This window comes from Bison bison, unplaced genomic scaffold (assembly GCF_000754665.1).
Source record: "Bison bison bison isolate TAMUID 2011002044 unplaced genomic scaffold, Bison_UMD1.0 scf7180017864291, whole genome shotgun sequence".
Lineage (NCBI taxonomy): Eukaryota > Metazoa > Chordata > Mammalia > Artiodactyla > Bovidae > Bison > Bison bison.
In genome coordinates this window covers 3,709,067-3,734,009 of record NW_011494863.1, presented here as the reverse complement: position 1 = coordinate 3,734,009, position 24,943 = coordinate 3,709,067, and the positions used below count along the sequence as shown (strand labels likewise).

At 42.8% G+C, this 24,943-nt stretch overlaps 1 protein-coding gene across 3 annotated transcripts in view; it reads right to left on the bottom strand.

Moving 5' to 3' along the window:
• Positions 1 to 24,937, bottom strand: part of ARHGAP26 (Rho GTPase activating protein 26) — a 476,468-nt gene extending 451,531 nt beyond the window's left edge. For all 3 annotated transcript variants that reach the window (XM_010850441.1, XM_010850442.1, XM_010850443.1), the window contains exon 1: positions 24,768 to 24,937. In XM_010850441.1, the coding sequence (XP_010848743.1) occupies positions 24,768 to 24,921 (154 nt within the window). In that variant the 5' untranslated portion in view covers positions 24,922 to 24,937. The remainder of the gene's footprint in view (positions 1 to 24,767) is intronic.
• Between the last annotated feature and the right edge of the window lie 6 nt (positions 24,938 to 24,943).

Below are 24,943 nucleotides of genomic sequence, written 5' to 3'. Positions count from 1 at the left end.
CAGGAGGGACAGGGACAAGAAACTCATGCTTGTGCTTAAATTCTATTTAGCAAGACAGAAGTCCTAAAAAGTAAGGGGCTGTATGGGAAGCACTGTCTTTAGTTGGCTGATCACTGTTAACACCCATTTGTCCACATGAAACTGCCCAAATGAACTGACAGTAAATCTTGTTTAAAAAAAAATTACTACTAGGTTTCAGGAAAAAATTTTGTACAGACATTATGCCTTGGCGGAGTGGTGTGTATCCTTTGGAAGGACAGTGGTTCCAGCTGGAAACACTGTCAGCAACATACAGCCTGCAATACAAACAAATATTTTTAAAATCTTTTTAGAGGAAAATGAAAAATAAGCCTTTTATGATTGATTATGAGGCTTACCAAGGATCCCTTTCCATTTGTGTTACTTTAAAATGATCATTAAAACTTGACAGTTTTATTTAAGATTTATTTACTGATGTCTACTCTGGCTCTTGGTTACTGTGTGCAGGCTTTGTCTCGTTACAGCAAGCAGGGGCTCCTTTTCGTTGTGGGGCACAGTCTTCTCATTGCAGTGGTTTCTCCTGCTGCAGAGCAGAGACTCTAAGCACACAGGCTCAGTAGTTGCAGCTCCGAGGCTCTAGCGTACTGGCTCAGTAGTTGTGGCACACAGACTTTAGTTGCTCGGCAGCTTGTGGGATCTTCCTGGACCAGGAATCAAACTGGTATCTCCTGCACTGGAAGGATATTCTTTACCACTGAGCCACCAGGGAAATCCAAAACTTAACACCTTTAAATGAGAGGTATGGAGGAGAACACCCTAATATTCAAATCTCTCTTTTTAAAGAAAAACAAAAAAGGTAAGCAAACATACTTATCGATTTAAGAGTCAGTTGTAAGTCACTTTCTTCTAGGTGTGAAGATTATGAAAGGAGTCAACTCACATCAACTGGCCCAGCCAAGGGTATCTGAGCTTCCAGCTTGGTGCTACTTACATGGATTTTAGAACATCAGACTTCTCTTCCCTTTCCTCTGCATGATAAACATGAAATAAAGATAAGATATGGCAAGCATAAAAATAAAGAGGTAGAGAAAGATCTAAGAGAAAGAGGGCAAACACAGCAAAGGGATGGGCAGCAAGGAGGTAGCTGGTGAAGGCTCTTTGATCTGACTCTTGCCTTTTCTAACCCATCATCATTTCCTGTGCTACCCCAAAGGTAGACTAGACTGCCACCCCATCAGAGCAGCAACGTTGAATTTGTCCAAGAAAGAATCTTTAAATAAAATAAAATATAAAGAGAACCAAGGGATACCTGAGGCCATAAGCACTTAAGAGTGACTTTTAGAACACAGAGTCAAGTGGTTGAGTTGGGCTCTCTGAAGGGACACTTGACATAAGTCATTCAACATGCCCTGGGGAGCTAATGCCTATCCTTCTAAAACTCTTTCCAAAAATTGCAGAGGAACACTTCCAAACTCACTCTACGAGGCCACCATCACCCTTACACCAAAACCAGACAAAGACAATACAAAAAAAGAAAACCACAGGCGAATATCACTGATTGCCATAGATGCAAAAATCCTCAACAAAATTTTGGCAAACAGAATTCAGCAACACATCAAAAAGCTCATACACCATGAACAAGTTGGGTTTATTCCAAGGACGCAAGTCAATCAATGTGATACACCACATTAACAAATTCAAAGATAAAAACCATATGATAATCTCAATAGATGTAGAAAAAGCCTTTGACAAAATTCAGCACCCATTTATGATGAAAACTCTTCAAAAAATGGGCATAGAATGAACCTTTAGTCAACAGAGTAAAGGCCATATATGATAAGCCTACAGCAAACATTATTCTCAATGGTGAAAAACTGAAAGCATTCCCCCTAAGATCAGGAACAAGACAAGGGTGTCCACTTTCACCACTATTATTCAACATAGTTTTAGAAGTCCCAGCTACAGCAATCAGAGAAGAAAATGAAATAAAAGGAATCCAGATCAGAAAAGAAGAAGTAAAGCTCTATTTGCAGATGACACGATACTATACATAGAAAACCCTAAAGATAGTATCAGAAAATTACTACAGGTAACCAGTGAAAGCTGAGCCCAGAAGAATTGATGCTTTTTAACTGTGGTGTTGGAGAAGACTCTTGAGAGTCCCTTGGACTACAAGGAGATCCAACCAGTCCATCCTAAAGGAAATCAGTCCTGAATATTCACTGGAAGGACTGATGCTGAAACTGAAACTCCAATCCTTGGCCACCTGATGGGAAGAACTGACTCACTGGAAAAACCCTGATGGTGGGAAAGATTGAAGGCAGGAGGAGAAGGAGATGATAGAGGATGAGATGGCTGGATGGCATCACTAACTCGATGGACATGAGTTTCAGTAAGCTCTGGGAATTGGTGATGGACAGGGAGGCCTGGCGTGCTGCAGTCCATGGGGTCACAAAGAGTCAGACAAGACAGAGCAACTGAACAGAACTGAATCAGTGAATTCAGCAAAGTTGCAGGATACAAAATCAATACACAGAAATCGCTTGCATTTCTATATACTAACAATGAAAAATCAGAAACAGAAATTAACGAGTCAATCCCATTCACCATTGCAACAAAAAGAATTAAATATATAGGAATAAACTTACCTAAGAGACAAAAGAACTGTACACAGAAAATTATAAGACACCGATGAAAGAAATCAAAGATGACATAAATAGATGGAGAGATATTCCATGTTCCTGGGTAGGAAGAATCAATACTGTGAAAATAACTATACTACCAAATGCAATCTACAGATTCAATGTGATTTCTATCAAATTACCAATGGCATTTTTCACAGAACTAGAACAAAAAATTTCACAATTCATATGGAAACACAAAAGACCCCCAAATAGCCAAAGCAGTTTTGAGAAAGAAGAATGGAGCTAGAGGAATCAACCTACCTGACTTCAGATTATACTACAAAGCTACAGTCATCAAGATAGTATGGTAGTGGCACAAAAACAGAAATACAGACCAATGGAACAAGAAAGAAAGTCCAGAAATAAACCCATGCTCCTATGGGTACCTTATTTTTGACAAAGAGGCAAGAATATACAATGGGGCAAAGACAGCCTCTTCAATAAATGGTGCTGGGAAAACTGGACAGCTACCTGTAAAAGAATGAAATTAGAACACTTCCTAACACCATACACAAAGATAAACTGAAAATGGATTAAAGACCTAAATGTAAGACCAGAAACTATAAAACTCAGACAAAAACATAGGCAGAACACTGGATGACATAAGATCCTCTATGACCCACCTCCTAGAGTAATGGAAATAAAAACAAAAATAAGCAAGTGGGACCTGATTAAACTTAAAAGCTTTTGCATAGCAAAGGAAACTATAAGCAAGGTGAAAAGACAATCCTTGGAATGGGAGAAAATAATAGCAAATGAAACAACTGACATAGGATTAATTTCCAAAATATACAAGCAGCTCACACAACTCAATACCAGAAAAACAAACAACCCAATCAAAAAGTGGGAAAAAGATCTAAACAGACATTTCTCCAAAGAAGACATACAGATGGCTAACAAACACAGGAAAAGATGCTCAACATTGCTCATTGTTAGAGCAATGCAAATCAAAACTACAATGAGATATCACCTCACACCAGTCAGAATGGCCATCATCAAAAAGTCTACAAACAATAAATGCTGGAGAGGGTGTGGAGAAAAAGGGAACCCTCTTGCACTGCTGGTGGGAATGCAAATTGATACAACCACTATGGAAGAAGGTATGGAGATTCCTTAAAAAACTAGAAATAAAACCACATGTGCATCAGCAATTCCACTCCTAGGCACATACCCTGAGGAAACCAAAACTGAAAAAGACATGTGTATCCCATTGTTCACTGCAGCACTATTTAGAATAGCTAGAGCATTGACAGATGAATGGATAAAGAAGTTGTGATATATATACACAATGGAATATTACTTGGCCATAAAAAGGAATGCATCTGAGTCAGTTCTAATGAGGTGGATGAACCTACAGCCTATTATACAGTGTGAAGTAAAGTCAGAAAGAAAGAAAAATATCGTATACTAACGCATATATACGGAATCTAGAAAGATGGTACCAAAGAATTTCCTTATAGGGCAGCAATGGAGAAACAGACATAGAGAAGAGACTTATGGAATGGGTAGAGGGGAGGAGAGGGTGAGATGTATGTTGAGAGTAACATGGAAACTTACATTACCATATGAAAAATAGATAGCCAATGGGAATTTGCTGTATGGCTCAGGAAACTCAAACAGAGGCTCTGTATCAACCTAGAGGGGTGGAATGGGGAGGGGGATAGGAGGGAGGTTCAAAAGGGAGGGGATATATGTATACCTATGGCTGATTCATGTTGAGGTTTGACAGAAAACAACAAAATTCTGTAAAGCAATTATCCTTCAATTAAAAAATAAATTAACTAAAAAAACAAAAATGCACTGGGGAGTTTAAAGGGTGGAATAGGCACATGACCTATAAACCAGGGTAATGACATAAAGGAGGGGGTTAGATGGTCAGGAGAGAACTCTTTGAGGGAACCTTCGGCTGAGTCCCGAAAGATGAGATGAAGCCAACCCTATGAAGAGCTGTAGCAAAGGCATTCTAAGCAATGGAAAGGTCCTATGGCTGGTAAAGTGCCTTGTTCTGGATCCCTAGGTAAGTCAGCCTAGATATGCTCTCAGGATGCCGTGTGAGAACCGGCACTGTTTTCCTTAGAACTGCCCAAGTGTTCATGGCTGCTGAGAGGCAGGAGTGACTGAGGGGGGGGGGGGGGGAGAGACAGGAGGGCACGCGCAGCGAAATGACTGGAGTTGGAAATGGAGATGATTCATGACCAAAGGACAGAGATCACCAACCTGCACTTAACACCAACATTTATCTAAAACACCACTTTTGTCCAGTCCTGCAACAGATACTTGAGGTTAGACTCAAGGAAGAATTCCCTGTTAGAATTCAGTTGCCCGCACAAGAAAAGTTCACCTCTGTGTAGTGAGGCTGGGGGTGGGATGGGACCAGTGCTCATGGGATGTTTTACTTTTAGAGTGGTTTTTGACAAGTCAGCATCAGAATCTTGTGAGCAGACGTGTATAAAACCAAGCCATCAAAACATTACTGACTAGAGTATGAGGCCCAGTTTAACTTTTAGAGATAATCCCCAATACATGGATTCATCTCCAGTGAGAAAGTCAGAGATTCAAATGTAGACACTGCACAAAGACTACTTTTACAGTACCTATATTATTCCTACCTTACAAAGGGTGAAATAGTCATTACAGTAGCAACAGCTGCAGTGATGTGGGGCCAGATGCTGTTCACAACTAGCTCATTTAATCCTCACAATGTTCTCAAGCAAGCACTGTTATTCTCACTTTATAAAGGAAGAAAGTGCTTCCCTCAGGGCTCAGCTGGTAAAGATCTGCCTGCAACATGGGAGACCTGGGTTCAATCCCTGGGTTGGGAAGATCCCCTGGAGAATGGAATGGCTACCCACTCCAGTATTCTGGCCTGGAGAATTCCATGGACTGTATAGTCCATGGGGTCACAAAGAGTCGGACATGACTGAGCAACTTTCACTTAACTTCACTTCAAAGGAAGAAACAGAAGATTTAAGGGATTGGGCTAAGATTATAGTCAACTGTCCACCGCTGGTTAAGAGCAAAAGAGTCCACATTGGCTCAAAATTCTAACCCTGAGTCTAACACTTTTTATTTGGATAAGTTATTTTTGCTTTCTATGTCTCCGTTTTCTAGTCTATAAATTGGGATATTACTACATACCTCATAATACTACTGTGAAGGTGCAATGAAATAGTTTATAAAATACATAATAAAAGGTTCTGACATATTAATAAACAGTTAAGTAGTGGTAAACATGTTACTAGTTATTATGTTCAAATGAATGAAATCATATGCATTCAATATATGAGACTCTTCATTCTGTGCCACTCAAAAAAGACATCCACTTTCTGTCTCCAAGGTTCTGCTCAACCTGTAGGAAAAGAAGGGAACAAGCAGAGAGATGAGAACTGAATCTTAAAGACAGGAAAAGAAACGGGGCAACCTATGTAAATACTCTTAAGGAGCTAATGATGGCATAGCTGTAAGAACATTCATTATAGATTGGTTAACGAACATGAAAAAGTAGGCCGTTAGTAAGTCTTGACAGAGCATACCTGAAATACTACATAACCACTAAAAACAATCTCAGAGAGTGTATAATCATAAGGAAAGATGATCATAACCTGAGTAGAAAAGACAATAAAACCAAAATGAGTATCTCTAATCAGTACTATTGGCGTGATTTGCATTTTCCTTTTATTCATCTGTAATTTCTAAGTTATATCTAATTGGCATGTTACTGGTATAATCGGAAAAAATACAAGTTTGTTTTTGGATTGCTTAATTTTTTTTTAAGAATTAGTTTATGTGATGAAAAAGGCGAAAGAGATACACCTCAGAAGAAGGCTGAAGAGGCGTACTGTATTTTCATAGTATCACGCCATTTAACAACTTTGTGGGTTGTTCAGCTGGAGGGAGGGAGATATAACCCATCTGATCCAGGTGCCATTTAATTATGCCCAAAATATATTATTTCCAGAGATTATACTAGTAAAGACTGAGATGTCATACCCCATTTCCTGACCTATCCTAAATAGGTTTCTAGGTCTCTAATCAGCATTATAAATATACATAATTATATCTGGATCTGTTCAACTAACCCAAATAACATGCTCTCATTCAGCGTCCCCAAATTTATCTTCATGAAATACAAATCACTGACCTACTTTTGTTGAAGATAATCTTAACAGCACCCCCATCTCAATGACAAAAAAAATGAGGCTTGCATCAAGTCCCATTAGGAGAAGAAAAAAAATATGCTCCTCATCAGAACAGCTAACCAGGGGCCAAACATTTTACACCCTCACTGGTTCTGAGCAGTTTTCACCTCTGGAACCTAACACAGGAAGTTTAACAGGAAACGGGACCCCACACCGTGCTGTCTACAACACAGTGGCAACTCAGAGCCCACATTTCTTCCTGGCAGTCACCATAGTCACCTCAAATCTAGAAGTCTTTTTAAGTATTACCCTAGCAACTCTGGAAATTGATTTCAGGTCATTCTCATTTATAAATGGTTTTGCTTTTCAAAATCAAGAGGTCAGAGATCAGTCACTTTTTTTTGCCCTCTGGCAAGGCAAGATGTGGGAAGGGCACAGGGAAAGAATGAGAGAGGGAAACAAAAACAAAAGAAAAAGAAGAGACAGAAGCAAATGAGAGAAAGAGAAAACAAACAGACGTAGAAAATGTGTTACCTACATCTGGGCTGGCATTTCCTAGAACAATGCAAGGTCTTTTGTAGGGAAGAAAGACTTTCATGTTAAGACCTTAGACACCATCATTTCAGCACAAGAAACTTACTTCTTTACCAACATTCCTAAAATAAAGCTAAAACCCTCCAAATGTGACTATCCAAATCAGTGTATCACTGAAATTTTTCCCACTCTAGAAATAAATGTTCTTCTCTTCTGCTCAAAACAAGGCATCTACCTACTGGATATTGGGTATTCCTCCCCACTTACACCAGATTACCCTCTCCAAAGCAAGATCAAAACAGAGAAAGACGGGATAAAAGAAGTCCTAATGAGAGACGTACATGCACTCAGGGATGAGGGTGAATTAGTCCCTGCCACACTAGCACATTTGTCAGGGGGTGAACAGAATACAGAAAAACTGAGTTCCAGATCCAAACACCTTGGTGCTGAAACTGCAGCATTCTGGAAAAGTGCAAATTATCTGGATGCACCAAAGGAAACAGCTGCTGCTCCTAAGTCGCTTCAGTCATGTCCGACTCTGCATGACCCCATAGACAGCAGCCCACCAAGCTCCTCTGTCCACAGGATTCTCTAGGCAAGAATAGTGGAGTGGGTTGCCATTTCCTTAAAGGAAACAGATCTATAGTTTAAAACGATCTAAGGACAAAGCAGACAGGCGAGCACCACACTTTGAGTTAAAATCTTGAGTGGCTGACTAGAGCTGGGGAGGTGGGGATGCTGGCGAAGGAGTGCAGGATTTCTTTTGAGGATGATGACCAAACATATTCTAAAATTACTTGTGGAGACGGGTGAAAAATTCTGTGAACATACTTAAAGTCATGAACTGTACCTTATAAATAAGTGAACTGTGGGGTATGTGAATTACATCTCATTAAGTTACTTTCAAAAACCCTACGGCAGGACCTCCAAGGTCTCTGCCCACCATTGCTTAACTCCATGCCAACACATTTGAGGAGCTCAGTGATCTGACTGAGGTGTCACAGTAAGAAGCATGAGTCATCCTTTTCCTCCGTAACATTTCACAAGTCTCTCATTTAAGATAACCACCAAAAAACATTTCAACCTTCTTTTTAAGGGGCTCAGTTCTCCAGATCAGAGGGGAGGTGGAGAATATGAGACCCCAATATTCAAAACTAAGATTTGTGAAAACAAGCCAAATATAGGTTCTTGTCGGCTGATAACCATCTTCACGCTTGAACTCTGCACCTCAAGTGCAAAATCCCAAGCCCTGCTGGGATTCTCCTTTCATCACAGTATGATGTGATGCCAGCCAGAAGAGACAGGGGACAGGAAAGCAAGCCAAAGACAGAACCCACAAGATACGGGGGCCAAAAGCTCAGTGCCACTCCAATTTTCTAAGCACTGGAGCAGAGCTTCCCGCTGGGGAACTGATTCCAAGCATGCTGGCTATATAGAGAGAAACAGAATTTATTTCCAGAGAGAGAACCATCTTGTTGCTCTACACAGAGCTGACAATATGGTGGTTTGCTAACCTTGCACACTGAGCTCAGGGCAGCTTCGGTCAGAGGGCTGGGAGAGGGCAGCAAGCAAAGTCATCTGTGGCTTCCAAGGCCTGGCCAGCAGGCCAGACACCTCTGGGTGTGGCTGGGGCTGGACGAGGCTGCAGATGCCAAGGTGCCCATCCCCAGGGCCTGCCTGGTCTCCGCGCTGCCCACAGTCAGAGTCATGAGGCTGATGCTCTGCTGGGTACCGGCCCAGGGCAGGATTTGTGTCAACATCTCAAGGAACCAGTCAGATACAAATGCAAACCCCCTTCCCTGTCTTTGGAAGAGCAGCCTACAGAATTTCTTAAGAAGCAAATCACAAGGGGAAAGCTGCACGGGTCAACACCCCAGGGTCCCAACAGCGGTAGCTGTTATCTGCTCCGTCACCCAGTCCTTCCTAGGAGGCTGAGAACCCACTGAGATCAGAAGAGAGATAAGGAGGAGCTGTTGCCAGAAATGAGTTCTCCAAACGCACCTTGGAGGTACCCCAGCCCTCTCTGGGTTTGGTGCACAGTTCGTCCTCCAGAGCCATCCGCCAGTCCCTCTGCGGCTCTCCAGGAGACAGGGTTCCCCCCACCAGCAGTGCAACAACAGCTCAGTCAGCTCATTATGCTTCTTCTAGGTTTTTAAACAAAAACCATGCAATATAATCACAGGCTCTGATCCCAAATGACTTTAACCCTGACAGTACTCACTGTGGGGAAATGTGTGCCCTGTGACTGTGAGCAGGAAGTTTCCCTTCAGGAGCTTCCAGGCCTCCCCAGGCTCATGGGACGATTGGATCCTAGGCGTGGAGCCACATGCTGAGATGTTCTGAAGCGGGAGAACCTGTACCCTTTGGAGCCAATTCCCCATCATTCCTTGACCTGCTCTAACGGCTCCTTCCAGAGACAAATCTAGAAATGACAGTAGTGACATTCCAATTGCAGAGGACTTACCAGGGGCCTGCTTACCCGTCACGATACCTATGATAATCTCATTTACTCCTCACAATAATATCAGATGGTGGATACGTGTCACCCTCGTACTTAAACCTCTTTCTCCGGTTTCAAAGGGCAAAATTCAAAGGCTTTAGGCAAGCCCTCACCCACACTGCCCAGGAAGACACACCTCATACTTAATCCGAACAAATCTCTCCATCCCTATTCCACCCACCTCTTCTGCCGAATGCTGATGCTGATGCCACAATTTCGGCCCCCGCGCTCTCCTCTCATTCCATGCCAGTAGTTCTCCAACTGCGCTGCACATTAGCAGTACCTGGGGTGTTTTTAAAATTCCCCTGGCACAAGTTGCAACCCAGACAAATTACATTAGAATCTCTGGGGTGAGTCCCAGACTCCCAGTGACTTCAATGGACTGCTTGGGCCTCTAATAACACCTGGTGAGACCCAAACCCACAGCAGTACCCCCTCTCTCTCTGGGGCCCCTGGCCTGTTTTTCCCTCCACCTGGTAGGTGTCTCCAACTGTAGGTCCCATGGAAATAACTCAGCAAGGACTCTTAGCCCCGTGTCCCCCACCATACACTGCAGGTCTTCTCTGGGGGTGCACAGTTCAGCCAGGGACACCCCTGCTCCCTCTTCCTCTGTTCTCCTCTTCAGTCACACCAGCAGGTCTTCCGTGAAAAGTGCCATGGTATCTTGATTTCTCTTCTATAATTTATGGGTGTTTGCTTGAATATTCAAATAATGATTCCACTGAGTAAAACAGATTTTCAAGAAGTGTACTCCGTGCCACTGGCTTTGCATACTCCCTGGCACACCGCCACCTACCCGGACACCAGCACCTGAGTCTGAGAAGCACATCTCTGCCCTTCGCTTCCCTCCTGGCACAATGGCCACATAGTGTCTGTTCTCTGACACACTTCTGCTCCAGGACAGCACAAAGCACAGGGAAGCTCAGATCGCTGATAGAATATAGTTCTGTTTTAGATCATACAACCACCGATACTTTTCAATGTAATGATTATGAATTAATGACCACTTGAAGATAATCTAGGAAAAAATATTACTAACCACATCAAACCCATGATTTCAGGATGCTATAACGTTCTCTTTTGAAATAAATGTAATTTTTAATGAGTAGACGTTTTCAAAATAAATAAACCGTGGTAAGGTGGCGCAGAAATGACCTAGGTGATTTTAGAAGACTGATGGTTAGGAACACTGCCTCCCTGGACTGGCCTTTCCCCAAGTCCTCTGCTAGCTCCCCAGAGATCCTCTTGACCTGCCAGGAGTCATTGTACTGTGGACGGTCTATGGTTCCCTGGCCTCCTGAAGACGCCGAGCAACCAGAGCAGTCACTATGCTCGCCCCGTCCCAGAACCCCACTACCAGGAGCCTTCCACCACAGTGTGAGTGGTCCCAGGCACTGAACTAGAGACCACAGACAACACGTGCCCTCCATCAGGGCAAGTGCCAAGCTCTGCTGAAGAGGCAGGCAGCAGAGAGAGGTCAGACGAAAATGCCCAGCTCCCTTGCCACTTCCCAGAAAAGCTTCACAGACAGACAAGCTGTGCCTACTGGCTCAGAATAAAAGTCTTCTGTCAACAGATGTGGGAGCCTGCCCTCCTTCACACGTGACAAACCTCCCAAGTAAAGCACACACTGCACCAAGACAGCGCTCCACTGCACCCTCACCAGAGGCACAGACAAGCTCTCCGGGGCCCACGCGCAAGGCATCACCAGTCCAGCTCTGGCTCATTTTAGGGAACAATTTTGTTGTCACTTCTGATCCCAGAATGAAGTACACACAAACTGAGGAGTAGGAAATGGACAAAACCCGAAGCACTGCTTTATTGCAGGCGCCACTCTACGATAAATCAAATGATGGATTCCCTTTCGACTCCAAAAATGTGATTTATAAAATTCAGTTCACTCAGAACTTTTCAGAAGCACTCCTATGAGATACCCATTGAAATGAAAAGTGTACGCACCCTCTGGCCCAGCAGTTCCATTTCCAGAATTCACCCTATAGATCTACTCACTCATCTGCCCATGACAGGTGGTACCAGGAGGTTCACAGCAGCATTGCTTATAGTAGCAAAAGGTTGGAAATTATCTAAATGTCTATTATTTGGTGGTGGTTTAGTCACTAAGTCATGTCTGACTCTTGCAACCCCATGGACTGTAGCCCACCAGGCTCCACTGTCCATGGGGTTTCCCAGGCAAGAATACTGGAGTGGGTTGCCATTTCCTTCTCCAGGGGAACTTCCTGACCTGGGAATCGAACCCACATCTCCTGCACTGCAGACAGAGTCTTTACCAGTTGAGCCACCCAGGAAGCCTGATTAAATAAATTATGTCCATACAGTGCCATACAATGCAATGCTAAAAATGAATTTGCTCTATATGTACCAAAGTTGAATAATATTCAAAATCCATTAAAATAGTACAAAATGCAAATATATGCAAAACAGTGCATATGGCTTGCTACCGGAGAAATATATAAATATGTATTTGCTGGCACATGCATAAATTATATCTGAAAAATACTCAAGAATGGGTGAAATGCTGTCTCCAGTAGAAGAACCAGGAATCTGGAGACAGGAGGCATCTAAGGATGCTTGCATTCCTTCCTGTCCCTTCTAAATTGTGTACTATTTACAGGTATTAGTGACATAAACTTTTTAAAAAGAAACATAGGTATGAATTAAAGTAAAAATGCTGTTTTAATTTCATCTCACTTGCTCAACTGATAATAATCTTGTACACTTGACCCACCAGTGTAATAACAAGATACAGTCAGGAATCTGTTATGGTTTGGGCTCAATCTGCTTGACAGTCTCTGTGGCACAGAAATAGCCTCAAGTTCAACTCGATCTACCTGGAAACCTACCTAAAGTCTCACGGGAGAAGCCACTTCATCTTTTCAAAGTGTTCAAATCAGCCTGGAATAAACTTAAAAGCACATTTGACAGCAAGATCAGATGAGCTCTGAAATCAACGCGTGGTGTCTTTACAAACCATGTAAAATGGGGTTTATTTTGGCTTTTCCTCTGTGGCAGCAGCAGGAATCAAATCGTAGCTACTGGCTTGGCCAAAGGAAGCCAGCCAGTTAGCAAGGTTTGATCCAGAATTCCCAAGCCCCTCAACCCTTTATCCATCTGGCAAAGAAAACACACACACACAGAGACAGCCCCCTCCAGCCCCAGGAATCTCCACTTTCTAACTATAGTAACACTGCCCAAGCCTCCAGGCTCACCCCCTGCAGCATTCCATGCCTTCCTACCAAGGTGAAATGAGCCAGATATAAACATGCCGTGACAGCTTCTGGCCCACACTGCCAAGCTGTTTTCCTTACTATTTCCTCTCTTTCTCCACTCTGCGTTTCTACAAAATGTGTAAACTCCAGTGACTCTAATTTGTAAATATTCCTCTGGCCACCAAGGCTATTTTCCTCACCCTAACAAATGTGATTTCCCTGAAACTTGAGGTTGGAACAGCCTATTAGATATGGGCAAAGCCACATCCCATGTCCCATTTTATCTGTAAGAACTTAGAGCTCAGAAAGGATATCAGACAGGTCCAATGTTAATTAGGACACAGCCAATTAATTGTAATCTCTCTCTTTTCTAGTCCCTGGTTCCTTCAGAATCCATGCCAGCACCTAAAAGAAGAGCTTGTCCTGTTAAGGCTGCTTCCAATTAAAGCAAAACGTTAAGCTTCAGAAACAATCTAACAACACACTTAAAACAGTGCCAGACAAATGCCAACTAGACAGGGATGCCAAGGACCTAAAGAGTCAATGTCAAGGAGCTTGTAAAAAATAATAAATAAATAGATTGGAGCTGGCAATAATTCCGCTTTAAGGAATCTACCCCCATGGAACTACTAGGACCCACACAGAAAGCAAAGTGTGCAAATCATCACTGTAGCACTTTCTCTGATAGTGAAAACTGAGGCAATCCAAATATCCCTCAACAGGAGAAGGGGTAAATCAGCCATGGTGTCGCCACATAGCAGTGCTCTCTGCAGGTGTTAAAAGAATACACTGTATATGTGTACTGACATGGAAGACCTCTAAGACATAATACCAACCAGAAAAGCAAAACACAGACTAATTCATATCCTATAACTCCACTTATGAAAACAACAAATATGCACAGAAAAAGGACGAGTAAAAGAGCACATCGGTGGCTAACTCAGGCAAGGGGGTGCTTTACTCTGTACACTTCCACACTCTGCGGTTCTTTTATGAGTGTATTCATGAAATGTATAATTTTTTGTCTTTGCACTATAAGATTAGGTCATCCATTTACACTGTTCATCTTCCCCCAAACCTAATCCTTCCCAAGTGATCCTTATTTCAGAAAATAGCACCATCATTCACATAACTGCTCTAGCTAAAAACATTTGAGTCATTCTTGATTTTTAGTCTCAAAGCCTAAATCTGATCAAATAGTAGATCTCGTGGGCTGGACTTCCAAAAACACCCAGAATCTGACCTACATCTCCAATGCTGCCCCCTAGCCCAAGGTGCCACTGCCTCTTACTTCACCTATTATACAGCCTCCTAACTGCTCCCCTTGCCTCCATTCTTGCCCCACTAAATTATTCTCTACACAGTGGTCCCCATAATCTCTTAAAGCACAAGAAGGATGATGTCACAACCTTCCCCTGACTTTCCATCACACTCAGAATGAAACTCAAAGTCCCTTTGGGAGTCAAGACCTCGAGGACTTGCCTCCCAGCCTCTCTCCCTGTTCATCTGCCATCGCTCTGCTCCAGCTACACTGGCCTCCCTGCAAGCCCTGAGACACCCCATAATTCCTCTCACCTCACAACTTCTGCATCTGTTACCACAACCTTAAAAGCCCTTCCTCAAGGCCAAGGCTTGGATGACATGGTAAGAGCAAAGCAAGACTCCATGTTTGTTGAATGAAAGCCTTCCTCTGATGGCCTAAGATATACAATTTAAAACATACTGGGTTATAATTTTAAAAATTAAAACTTGAGTCAGTCAGAAGTGTATGACACTTAGCTTCATACTGGCATCTCTCCTTTGGCTAACTTTTTAAAATGTAATGGCCTAGACCGGGTAACAAAGTCACCTTCATGAACTGCTTTCCCCAATAGCTTCATGGTGACAACACTTTCTCCCTGACCCATTCTCATTTTGTCAATTCATGGGGTTTGTGATCATTAGCTTACATTGGCCAGCATTAGGAAGTTCAGCCTGGGGCCTCTCCCCAGAGGGACGCTGACTGGCCTAACTAGAGCAGAAATCTGAACCATAGCCTTGTCAGAATCACCTTTCAAGCCCTAGGATGTGAAACTGATCAGTCAAGTACATCTGAGGTTGAAGCAAGTAGAAGCAAAAAGTCCCCAAATGAGGGCAAATAAAGTATACCCAATGGTGTTCACTTACTCATCAAAAGTTTTACGGAAAAAGTAAAAGAATTAAGGGCTTCCCAGGTGGCTCAGTGTTAAAGAATGCAATGCAGGAGATGCAGGTTTGATCCCAGGGTCAGGAAGATATCCTGGAGAAGGAAAGGGCAACTCACTCCAGTATTCTTGCCTAGGAAATCCCATGGACGGAGGAGCCTGGCGGGCTATGGTCCACAGGGTCACAGTCAGATACAACTTGGAAACTGAGCATGCACGCACAAAAGGATTAAAAAACAATCCGAGATGTAAACAGTGCCCATCTAAAAGATCTGAACAGACACTTCAGCAAAGAAAATGCATCAGTGGCCAATGAGCTTATGAAAAGATGCTGGACATTGTAAGTATCACAGAAATGCAAATTAAAACCAAAAGGTACCACTTCCCACCCACTGGGATGGCTACAATCAAAAAGACAGACAATAGCACGTATTGGTGATAATGTGGAGAGACTGGAACCCTTGGATGATGCTGAGGGGAATTTAAAAGGATACCTCTGGTGCAGAATAGAGTTTGGCAGGCTTTTACAAAATTAAACTTAAGTTTATCTATACAACCTAGTAATTCTACTCCTAGGTGGGAAATTAAATAAGAAATGAAAACATATGTCCATACAAAGACATGTATTTCACAGGCTGAAACTATTCTGCATGATACTGTTAAGGTCAATACATTTCTCAAAACCCACAGAATATACAACACAAAGAATGAACCCTTATGTAAACTATGGACTTGAGTTATAACACTATGTCATTATTGTAACAAATGTACTGAGAGAAATGGGTGTGAGAGGCTATATGGGAACTTTCTATACTTTCCACTCAATATTTCTGTAAACCTGAAACTGCTCTAAAAAATAAAGTCTATTAATCATATTTTTTTTAAGGAGGGAAGGGGGAACTTAAGCCTCAAATCAGTGGGCTGAGTGCTATAGATTATTGTCGTTCAGTCGTTAAGTGGTGTCCAACTCTTTTGCGACCCCAATGAATACAGCCCTCTGTCCATGAGATTTCCCAGACAAGAATACTGGAGTGGGTTGCCATTTCCTTCTCCAGAGGATCTTCCTGACCCAGGGATCAAACCTATGTCTCCTGCATTGAAGGCAGATTCTTTACACTGGGCCACGTGGGAAATTATAGATGCAATTTATTTACAGATTATAGATGCAATTTATTCAGTCCAATCCAGAACTGAATAACTGGATTAAAGTGGAAGGACTTTTTTCAAAGCCAGTGTTATATAAAAACTACAAAATCTTGTTTGGATATAATTTGCAGATGTTTATATTTGTATAAGTAATATTCCAAATGTCAGTATTGCAAATTACCACCATTTACAAATAATTAGGAAATGCTTTTTCTTCTTTTATTCGAAAGGTGCTAAAGCAAAGCAAAAGAGCTGAGAAAAAAACTTTTTGTTACCTAATTCCATATGCATTTGATCCTTTAGGATTTGTTAAGTAAAAAATAATATTAGTCCTAAACAAAGCAGGTCGGCACTGAAGAGCCTTTGGGAGTTTATACTATTAATGAAGGACTCATCTCACTACTGCAAAAACCTACATCAAATCCTAAAGAAGTACAAAAGGGTGACGTGTTTTTAAGCACACCACTCTTGATGATTTTTTTTCCACTCTCGTTTTAATGAGCAAAAAGGACGAACTATTTATCTTAACAAATCAGACCCAGGAACAGGTTTTTGGCCTCCATGTTCAACTCTCTACTACCCAGTTAAAAGAGAATAACTTTCATTCACAAAATAAATAAGTCATGGAATGTGATGCATAGCATGGTGACTATAGTTAATAGTACTATAATTTGAAAGCTGCTAAGAGAAGACGTCTTAAAAGTTCTCATCACAAGAAAAAAAATTCGTAATATATGTATGGTGATGGATGTTAACTAGACATATTGTGGCGATCATTTCATAATATATACAAATAGCGAATCATGACATTGTACACCTAACACTAAAAAATGTTCTGTGTCAATTATATCTCAATTTTTTAATATTTCAACTGAAAAAAGAAATGTTAGAAAAGTATGCATTTTCTAAATAACATTAAAAAGAAGAGAGAGACTCACTGGTAATCAGTGCTACCCCCAAAGAGCAACTCTACTGCTTCAAAAAGCCAAGAAGTAGTTAGGCACCCTTACTTGTGCCTCACTAGCCTACAATGGTTCTTTAATCCCACGATGATGAGAACACAAAACTTCAGAGCACAATACAAATCTTGGCTATTCTTTGCAACCAGGACTCAGAGAGTGAAAAACAATGGGTCCAATATTCTCACTTAATCTAACACCTGCTGCACGTTTCTCCTGTTTAGCGTCTAGCTCTCTGAAGAATTTGTATCTTCACTGCCGAAGTGTTTACTGAAGCACTGATGGGTCATGTTTAAGAGAAGCCCTGCAGTCCATTGCCAAGTTCAAAACTTGCCTGCACGACTTCCTAGCTCTGTGACCTGAGACAAGTTACCCTAACTGCAAAATGCAGGTGAATAAGAGTACTCACCTCGCAGGACAGGGTTACGGACTCATGAGACAATGCGTGCACTTAGCATAGGGCCGGCCCTTGGTGAGTTTTCGAGAACAAGAGCTGCTGGCAAGGTTCCAGGTTTTCTGTTTGCTTGTTTGTTGAGAAAACTGACAATGCTCCCAAGGTCTTAACAGAGTGTATGTGCTAGAGCTTGACTGAACATCAAGTCTGCCTGATAACAGAGGCCTGGATGTGCCCCAGGTCTGGGTCTCCTCAGCCTGCGCATTACCAGTTCCAAGTTAATTCTGCAGAGTTCACTTCTTAAATGAACTTAATGCTGAGATATGCTCCCCATCTACATAAAGGGGCCAGAGCCACATCCAGTGTATTCTTGAAGGCATCCTGTGGAAGGACTTCTATAAAGAGAATGCCCACTAGTATTACTAATGTTCAGAATCCAGATCATTGTGAAATGCAGAAGAGCAGTTACCAACGGAGGATTAGAAACAATTTTCAATACACTGAAGACATATATGCTTCTTCTGGGCATCCCTTGTGGCTTAGCTGGTAAAGAATCCACCTGCAATGCAAGAGACCTGGGTTCGATCCCTGGGCTGGGAAGATCCCCTGGAGAAGGGAATGGCTACCAATTCCAGTATTCTGGCCTGGAGTACTTAAAGAGTTGGACACACTGAGCAACTTTCACTTTCACTTTCTTTTTATGCTTCTTCTAGAACACATCTATCAGACTGGACGTATAAACTATGGCAATTAATGACAGCTTGCATTATTTAAGAATGTAGATACGAGATAACTTTTACTTTTTTCCCGCCCACAATATGAAGTCAGGGCCCCACTGAGCCTCAAGAATGCCCTCTAGCTAATACTATCAAAACTATTTAAATTTCATTCTTTTTTCCCCCCCTTAAGTACTGCACTATCTTTTTTGTTGGCAAAGTAATGTCTCTGCTTTTTAATATGCTGTCTAGGTTGGTCATAACTTTTCTTCCAAGGAGTAAGCGTCTTTTAATTTCATGGCTGCAATCACCATCTGCAGTGATTTTGGAGCCCCCAAAAAATAAAGTCTGACACTGTTTCCACTGTTTCCCCATGTATTTCCCATGAAGTGATGGGACCAGATGCCATGATCTTCGTTTTCTGAATGTTGAGCTTTAAGCCAACTTTTTCACTCTCCTCTTTCACTTTCATCAAGAGGCTTTTTAGTTCCTCTTCACTTTCTGCCATAAGGGTGGTGTCATCTGCATATCTGAGGTTATTGAGATTTCTCCCGGCAATCTTGATTCCAGCTAGTGCTTCTTCCAGCCCAGTGTTTCTCATGATGTACTCTGCATATAAGTTAAATAAGCAGGGTGACAATATACAGCCTTGACGTACTCCTTTTCCTATTTGGAACCTAGGTAGCATATTCAAAAGCAGAGACATTACTTTGCCAACAAAGGTCCATCTAGTCAAGGCTATGGTTTTTCTAATAGTCATGTATGGATGTGAGAGTTGGACTGTGAAGAAAGCTGAGCACCGACGAATTGATGCTTTTGAACTGTGGTGTTGGAGAAGACTCTTGAGAGTCCCTTGGACTGCAAGGAGATCCAACCAGTCCATCCTAAAGGAGATCAGTCCTGGGTGTTCTTTGGAAGGACTGATGCTAAAGCTGAAACTCCAGTACTTTGGCCACCTCATGCGAAGAGCTGACTCATTGGAAAAGACTCTGATGCTGGGAGGGATTGGGGGCAGGAGGAGAAGGGGACAACAGAGGATGAGATGGCTGGATGGCATCACCGACTCGATGGACGTGAGTTTGAGTGAACTCCGGGAGTTGGTGATGGACAGGGAGGCCTGGCGTGCTGCGATTCATGGGGTCACAAAGAGTCAGACACAACTGAACGACTGAACTGAACTGAATGCACTATCTAAATGTTCTTTCTTCATGCCTTAGCAAAAAACCTTTTAAGTATGACCTCACTTAAGTATATCAGACTTTTTACCCATCTCTCCACTTGGTTCAAGGTCCAAAATACAGCATTTTGCTTTGTTCATATACAGTTATGATGACAGATTTCTACAATTCTTATTTCTGTTAAAAGATAAAGGTGCCTTGAATTTAAGATTTGATATTGACAGACAAATACACAGCAGCTAAAATTTACTGCTGTGTTTTTTACTGGCATTCTTATTAATTTATTTCTGTTAAAATTCACTGTGATTGCCTTGGAAACATGATGCAGGTCAGAATTACTAACCTCTGAGAATGCAGTGATAAAGGCATATCATACCCAAAAAGTCTCACGAAAACTACAGGCTGAACTGGAGAAACACAGATACACTCATTTCACTTTACTTAAAAAAAAAAAAAGTGTCACCCAACAAGATACCAACCCCAGAGAAAGGCTTTATTCAGTATCACACTCTCTGCCCCAACTTGACTGAAAGCTGACTGACAGAAGAGGGTGGATCCTTGTTCTAGTTTTGGTAGTCTCTTCCCTGGTGGCTCGGATGATAAAAAATCCACCTGCAATGCAGGAGACTCGGGTTCAATCCCTGGACTGGGACGACCCTCTGGAGAAGGAAATGGCAACCAGCTCCAGTATTCTTGCCTGGAGAAATCCATGGACAGAGGAGCCTGGCAGGCTAGTCCATGGGGTCACAGAGTCAGACACAACTGAGCTACTAACACTTTCACTTTCTGCATCCTTGAAAATGCCAGGAACTAGAATGAATCCATCTTTCCATCTCATGAGAAAACTGGGTTTTCCCCTAGGACACAGTTCAGTCTCTGGGACGTCACCCCTGCTTAAACCCCACTGTAGGAGAGCAGCTTATGGTTCAAAGTTTCCCACCTGAAATTCCAATCAAGAACTCAGTGGCTCAAGTTGCCCACCACCATCTAAGCAAAAATTATTAAAATTACACTTCTGATATCCAGAATAGGAAAATCAGTAGAGACAGAAAATACATCAGTGCTTGATGAGGGCTGGAGGGCAGAAGAATGGGGAGGGAGGACTTAGGAGAAAATGGTGGGGGATGACTGTTTATGGGAATGGAATTTCTTTTGGAGGTGATGAAAATATTCTAAGATTGATTGTGGTGACAGCTGCATAGCTCTGTGGATGTACTAAGAACCACTGAATTAGATGCTTTAAGAGGGTGAACAAATTATATCTCAAACAAAGTTGATATTCTAAAATGTGAATTCCTGCCCCACCCCTCCCACCTAAGAGAATTCACTCTATCTTAGAAAGAAGTCAAATTGAAAGAGGCATATCCCCAGGAACAAGTCCATAAACCAACTCTAAAGGTGGAAAGAAAACAGTTCCTGAAAAACACCTCTCAAAACCAAAAGCTTAATTCACTTTCAGTTCTATGAAATCACATTTGATTTGCCATGAAGTCCATGAGACAGACAGAAATGAAGTTCAGTGCACTCGTGTAGACAATTCTGCTCTTAGTGACTCTTGCTCTGAATCTTGACATTCTGGAAGATAATAATAGCTACCATTAACTAAGCAGCACTACACACCAGGCCCCAAGCTAAGTGCTTTCTTTACATGCACTGTTTCATTACGTGCTCACAATAGCCCTAGGAGGTCAGCGTGGCTCTTCCCATTTTACACAGGAGGAGCTCAGGCTTAGTGATTTGCCCAATAAGTGATGAGGTCAAGAACCAAACACAGAAAATCCTAAAACTCTTAATTCTACAAGTGTCTGAACATCATCGCCAGCCTCTATTATCTCTCCAGAAAGAAAAAAGGACCAAAATATATAGAATCCTCTGGACTGAGACAGATTAATCAGGTCAAGGAAAGAGTGCTCACAGAAAATGTCTAGACAAATTAGCACAGAAAAAATTGACTGGGAATCACCACATCAAACAAGAACTTTCTCCAAAGGCAGGAGTTTCTGAAATGTAGGCCCCAAATTATTTTATTGCTTAGCTGCCTTGTGTCCAGCCCAGAGGTTTGAGCTCCAGGGAAAGACTTCTAGGAGTTCGTTAGTTCACCAGATTCTTTATTCAATAGACAACAGACCTACACAACATTTCTACTTCACAGTTAGGTGCATAGTCTCTGGAATCAGATAACTTATGTTTAAGTACACTTAATTGCTGTGATGCCTTGGGCAGGTTACTGATCTCTCTGGTCTTCAGTTTCCTCATTCATAAAGAGCAATGATCTAGCCGAACTTCAGCAATCCCTGGAGGCCAGTATTATTGCCTCAGATTAACACACAAAGGAAATCTAAACCCAAAGATCTGTGCATATTAATTATAAAATAAAGCCATAAAATTTTAGAGATGGAAGAGCCTATGAATCATCTAAACCAATGTTACTTACACAATTATGTATTTTTACATATATATATATAAAACACTTTACATTTTGCAGAAGTGATAAAATGATCCAAAAAATGAATACACATATACTAGCATAGTAAGTATATAGCATAGTAAGAGAAGGCGATGGCACCCCACTCCAGTACTCTTGCCTAGAAAATCCCATGGACGGAGGAGCCTGGTGGGCTGCAGTCCATGGGGTCGCTAAAAGTCGGACAAGACTGAGTGACTTCACTTTCACTTTTCACTTTCATGCATTGGAGAAGGAAATGGCAACCCACTCCAGTGTTCTTGCCTGGAGAATCCCAGGGACGGAGGAGCCTGGTGGGCTGTCATCTATGGGGTCGCACAAAGTCAGACATGACTGAAGCGACTTAGCAGCAGCAGCAGCATAGTAATATACCATGCAAGAAGGACCTAATGATAACACAATGCCTGAAGTTCAGGAAATAATCATCACCTCTACCCTCTTTAAGAGGGTATGTGGCACTTGTTCAAGCACTAGAAGAGTAGAAGAGTATAGTTAGTAACAGAGCTGGATATTAAGAGTTTAGAACACCTAGCTCTCCCCCAAGTTATAGAGCTGGTCCATTCATTAGACAATTTAAAAAACTCTTTAATTTTATCACCTGTACTGTTTCCTCCTACCCAAAGAATTCTTAAATTCCTCCCCCCACACACCTTAAAAATAGTGGCAAGCAGATAAACTGCCAGTCACATACAGGCATTCTCCTCAGACTCAAGGCTAAGATACAAAATTCAAGTCCAAATTCCAACACTCTTGGACCAGGGGATCCATTCTGGGCAAGAGGAATGAGGCAGAATTAAGAGCTCAATATCAGCAGGAACTTCATCTCTGGTTCAGACCCTGCGGGGGCTCAAAAACAGACCTGCTCTTAGAGCAGTGAGACTCTCAGCTAGTGATTCTTTCAAGCCTGCTTTCTCATTTGTAAGATGAGTTACAATACGTGAGACAATTTGTGGGTGAAGCAGTGCCTAGTATGGAGTAAGTCTCCACAGCCACAGGGACAAGAGAACAGTCACTAATACATCCTCAGTGCCCAGGGTAATATCGAGCACACAAACTCCAGATGTTTGCTGAATAAAGCAGAGGCCCAATTAAAGCCAGTCTGAGATTCAAACAAAATTTGTGGGCCCAACCTGTAAGTGAGCCCCTAACTTACTCCAAACTAGGGGTCACATATTCCAAGGATGGCCCTGGTCATGAACAAAAGAAAAGTCTATTCATTTGCTTCAGGTCACAGCCTCCAACAGAGACCCTGCCTCTGATGAGCCTCAGCACACCAAAGTTCTACTTTTATTTCACCTCAAAAGACTACCACTTGCTGCCCTGGGGCTCCACTGTCTTCTTCATCTTTAGAAGCAACAGGCTCACAAAATGACATCTCAGGCATTTGACTTTAAGTCTCCTTTAAAGAGACTTGGTGACAATTCTCAGACCCACGGCTGCAGTCTGCCAAGACAAGCTTTCCTAGTTGAAAGATATCACCTATTAAGAAATGCAGCAAAGAGAAAGGAAAAGTCAAGTGAAAGACAATTCCACTATCTGCCTTTATGTTATTTCTGATTCTTAAAAATAAAAGATGGACCAAATTATTCTTAAATGGGTAAACAGAAAAGGCACCCAAAAAAAGGAGCTCAGCAATCCAAGGCATCCATCCCTAGAGCACTCGTTTGGCCAGAAGGAGACACTCTCTGGCTCTGCAAATGACAAGGGAAATCATACAGAGAATGTAAATTTCATTTCTCCCCTGCCAAAGGGAAATTTGCAAAAATGGTTTTACAAAAGGTTCGAAAATCTCTAAGGATAAGTTTAAACTTCTTTCTGAGCGAAGATCGAGGACATTCCTTCCCAAACCTTTGAGTTTTCAAGGATATTGGTAGAGGTAAAAAAGGAGAGTGAGGGAGCGGGAGAGGGAGAGGATATGTTCGTTCTATTTTTAAACCCTCGCCCACACTTTAGAGTAAAGGAACACTCTGATTCTGTACTCCCACCCCTATCACCTTCTGCTAAACACAAGAATCAGACCCTGCACACGTACGTGGCCCTGATTCTAGATCTGGTGGGTTACAAGCTGCCACTACTCCAAAGAATCGCAAGCTGACCAACCACCCTACCCAGCCCTTCTCTGGGAAGGGAAGGAGACCTCTCGGAGACCCCGGCGGCCCTGAGCAGGCTTGAGCAGCGTAAAGGGAACGAAGCAGATACAACCCGCCTTTTCCTGAGGGGAGGCAGCGCCCCCTTGGCGGGGCACGCTCCATTCCCACGGCTGGGCACTCAGGGGTGGGCAACTCTCCCCCAAGGAAGCCGGAGTCGTGGACGCGAAGGGGTTTCCCAATATGCTACGGTGCTCCAGGCACTCCAGTCCCACTCCTGAGACACCTGTGTGTGCAGCGCACACCCACCCGCGGCGCCCCAGAGCGCTACTAGCGCTCGGTCACCTCCCAGTCACCCCGGAACGCAAACGGCCGGGTGATGGGTCTCTTCCTTCACTGTCTTGTTGCTAGCTCGCCCGTTTTACGTATCCTTTCCGCCTCGCGACAAAGGTCTACGCCCGTCCCTCAGCGCCCAGGAGCAGAAATCCAGCCGGGGGCGGGACCCCTAGGTCTGAGCGCCACCCGACGGCCCCTCCCGCCCCGGGGCACCGTCCCCGCCAGGCTCCGGGGCACTCACTCTTGAGCGCGCTGATGAGTGACTTCCCGTCCTTGATGAGCTCCTTGATGAATTTGTTGGTCTTGTCCAGCTCCGCTTCGTGCGACTTCAGCGTCTCTCGGAAGTGAGGGCTGTCGAGGCAGCAGTCACTGAATTCGAGCGCGGGCAGCCCCATGGTGTCCGCGGCGCCCAGCCGG